The sequence below is a fragment of the Anneissia japonica genome, unplaced genomic scaffold (genome assembly GCF_011630105.1).
Source record: "Anneissia japonica isolate Jap-2015-1 unplaced genomic scaffold, ASM1163010v1 scaffold40440_len8095_cov104, whole genome shotgun sequence".
Taxonomy (NCBI): domain Eukaryota; kingdom Metazoa; phylum Echinodermata; class Crinoidea; order Comatulida; family Comatulidae; genus Anneissia; species Anneissia japonica.
Window position 1 is genome coordinate 4,477 of NW_022690725.1, and position 3,619 is coordinate 8,095.

At 34.1% G+C, this 3,619-nt stretch overlaps 1 protein-coding gene across 1 annotated transcript in view; it reads left to right on the top strand.

Moving 5' to 3' along the window:
* The window catches only part of LOC117099936 (low-density lipoprotein receptor-related protein 1-like), a 5,846-nt gene extending 2,873 nt beyond the window's left edge, over positions 1-2,973 (top strand). Inside the window, exons 4-6 of the mRNA XM_033239453.1 lie at positions 34-196; positions 287-400; positions 2,595-2,973. Of these exons, the coding sequence (XP_033095344.1) occupies positions 34-196; positions 287-400; positions 2,595-2,899 (582 nt within the window). The 3' untranslated portion in view covers positions 2,900-2,973. The remainder of the gene's footprint in view (positions 1-33; positions 197-286; positions 401-2,594) is intronic.
* The last annotated feature ends 646 nt before the right edge of the window (positions 2,974-3,619 follow it).

The window sequence follows — 3,619 nt, forward strand, 5'->3', positions numbered from 1 at the left end:
ATCAATTTGAAATTAAATATTTGCTTCCTTTAGGATTACATATTTGTAAGTGTGTTTGTTGGAACTGAATATAGTATTCGTTACTACAACAAGTCCACGCCAAGCGAATTGGTGTTTGAATATAGCTTCGATAACTCTCTCTTCGTAAACGACGTGTGTGTCACGGGTCCGAATATCCAGCAGAAGCCAGTAACATGTAAGTATGCCTATAATAGTTTGTTTAAAAATAACAACAATTTCTGTTATAACTGCTAATTTTTAACCTGTATCCCATTTCTTTTTTTAGTGCCGTGTGATGGACATACTTGTGGTCACTTTTGTGTATCGGCCGCCGACGGAAAACACGAATGTATTTGCAGGGATAACTATGTTTTAAATCCAAATGGAACATGCAGTATTGGTTCGTATGTTTTACTTATGTTGTATCGGAAATTTTATATGCCTAAGATCAGGGAACAGTGTAATTTCACTATTCCCTGTTAGGATATTTTGTAAAATAGATGCAAATCATGCAAATAATGAAGGTAAATGTTTTTTTTTTTTTTAATCTAAATGTGACCTGCGGCATTGGTGTGTATTTGAGCTTCCTTAATAATGGACAATCTATATGTACTAAATTGTGAGGAGGTTTTGAAAATTAGTTAACTGACGTCAGAAATATAGTGAAGCCATATAGTAGAAGTATTACATATTAAAGTAGGCCTAGTACGGTAATTAACAAAGCATGATTGTGTATCGTTATTCTCCAAAATGCCCGTTGTTAGAAAGAGTGCAATATTAAGAACTAGTATACAAATTACAATTATAAGTTATACTAATTATGTTGAAATAGCAAAAATAAAATCTTATCTTAGCCTTGCTAGGACAAAGATATAAAAAAATAATATACAATATAAAAGCGTAAAAATTGATCTAATATTCAAAGATTTTATATGAAAATTAAGCAAAATGCATAGGCGTAATTTCGTTGGCTGAATCTACCGATACACAACGCTGCGTTTATATAACATAGAATGCATGAGAGCTCTAGTATTTTTAAATAAATACGGTAACACATAACCCATGTGTAAATCTGTAGCCATTAACTATTTGAAAAATTAAGATTGCATTTATCACTATTAGATGAAATTGTTTATATCCTCATTCTAGAAAATTATTCATCACTTTGCTTTCCCGAAAACATTGTTGATTATGTCTCCAACAATATTTTCTTATACCCCATCCAATTATAACTATAATACAATTTCCCACAAAAAATACTGACGTTGGTAAAAAAACACACACACACACAAACAAACACACAAACACAAAATAGAAAATGCTACTTAGCGTTGTATAGCTCGCAAACACTATGTCATTCTGACCTATCCACCAAATAAGGCATAACTACATTAATAAGCATTAGATGCATTGTATATGTATACATAGATCCCACGGTATACAATAGATTGACTTGTACAGTATTTTTGTAATTGAATTATTTTGCTTCATTGGGTGCTCTCACTAAATACTGTGATCAAATTTTCAGTATACACTGCATTATCTTTCATAGTTTTGTATTGAAAGGAGCCAATAAAAATTAACTATTTAAATAATGCGAAATAAAAAATAGCTATCTCGTTTTATTAGGCCTAGGCCAGCGCCATCAGCTAATCCTAGGAGCTTAGCCTGTTTCTAATTCCTCCCGTTGAACACGCTTGATGATAAACAATATTAGATTTAAAGAGGCCCGTTAGAATGCTCCCTTCACTTAAGAATTACAAAGTGTTCTATTATATGGAGGTAAAGAAATCTGAGAGCACGACTTTCCTGATATTTAATTAACAGTTTATTAATTAAACAAACACTATGAAGAATAATTTTAATTCAACTGCGCACTGATTTTTTTTTTTTGTATGTTTAAGCATATTCAAATTTTAAAATTTGGCATTTGGAATATAGGCATAGCCATGGCAATTTTGTATAAAAGCATTAAAACAATAAAAATAAAATCTAATCTTCAGCAATCATGTTGTAAAAGTTATTATTTATTAGGCCCATTATATCCTCCAGTAAGATAAATTGTTCATCGGATTAAAAATGGAAAAATTCATAGACTAAGTATGGTGGTATTAAGTAGTATTATAGTTTAGTAAATTTTTTTTAATTTCTTTCTATGATTACGGCCTTATCCCTACCCCTAAAATAAGACCAGCTATATGTATCATTTCATCCTATGCAGGCCCCATAAAATTGATAATATTCCAGGGATCATAATTTCGGGGAAAAAACCACACAGGGACAACTTATTTTTCTTACTTTGGTTGTACGGTACTGTATTTTGCCGTGTGATTACCAGAGCTCGATCTTTTGTCGAGATTAGGAATGAAGACGTAGACAGCTGAAATTATGCATGACGTCCCCTTAAGAAGTCATTCCCCCTTAGCTGAAGTGGTCGTATTTAGCAACTACCATTGTTGTTATTAGTACACACATGAATTGAAATATTAAGGGCAGTTTACGCACTCGCTCCCGATCTGTCATACAAATTAATATACCACCTTCTGTTCCAAAAGTTTGGCCGTTGCAATATTAAAGCTTATGCTTTTTTTCAGATTTATCCTTATATCACCCACCATACTGCGTAATTGGAAGGATGAACGGCGTTTCCAGATTTCACCCAACTCTTCTCCATTATGGTCTAGATGATAAACAGCAATACATTTCTGATATTCTTGGCAAATATTATGGAAATGTAACAGCGGTGGCAGTTGATATACGCAGCCATATATTGTTTTATGCTTCTGATACACATAAAAATATGTATGTTATAAGACTGGAAAGTGGGCAATATCCAATAGTTATTGAGTCAAGTATTGGACGCGTTGATGGTAAATATTATTTTGTATATTCTAATTAATGTCTTACATGCCTAACACTCGTCATCATCATCATCATCATCATCACCATCATCATCACCACCATGTGCCATCTTCGATACGAAGGTTGGCCACCATGTTCTATCCATTTAACACGATTTTCTGCTACTTTCTTCGCCTCCAGGTAAGATGTGGTTCAACACCATCTCTTGATGTCATCACTCACTTTAATTCTCTGTCTTCCTCTTGCTCTGGACCCCTTAATTGTGCCTTCTAAGAGTGTGCTTGCTTGGTTGCGCTGCACTGCCTCGGCAAATATGACCTGCATAGCGTATTTTACGTTGCATGAGATCACGAAGGGTCTCTACATTCCAGTTCTTGTGCCACCACGATGTCAAATGTTCTCTCTTCCCAACTGATTCTCAATATTCTCCTAAGACAACTACAGAAAACACATAGCATCTCAGGACTTTAGTCTTCAACTCTAAGTTGAAGTCCCTTCTTAGAAATTATTTGCAATCCCAGGATGGAATTAGCTTAAGTTTGTCAATCCTTTTCTTTTTTTAACTTCAACCTCTACCTTTCCATCTTCTGTCATCATACTTCCTAGATACTGATACTCCTAAACTTGTTCCAAGTCTTTTCCTTTTGCCTGTACTACAAATCTGTCTGGAGTTGATTTACTAATGCACATTGTCTTGATCCTTCTTGCATTCAGCCCCATTCCACACTCCTTTCAGAGAGAGAGAGAGAGAGAGAGA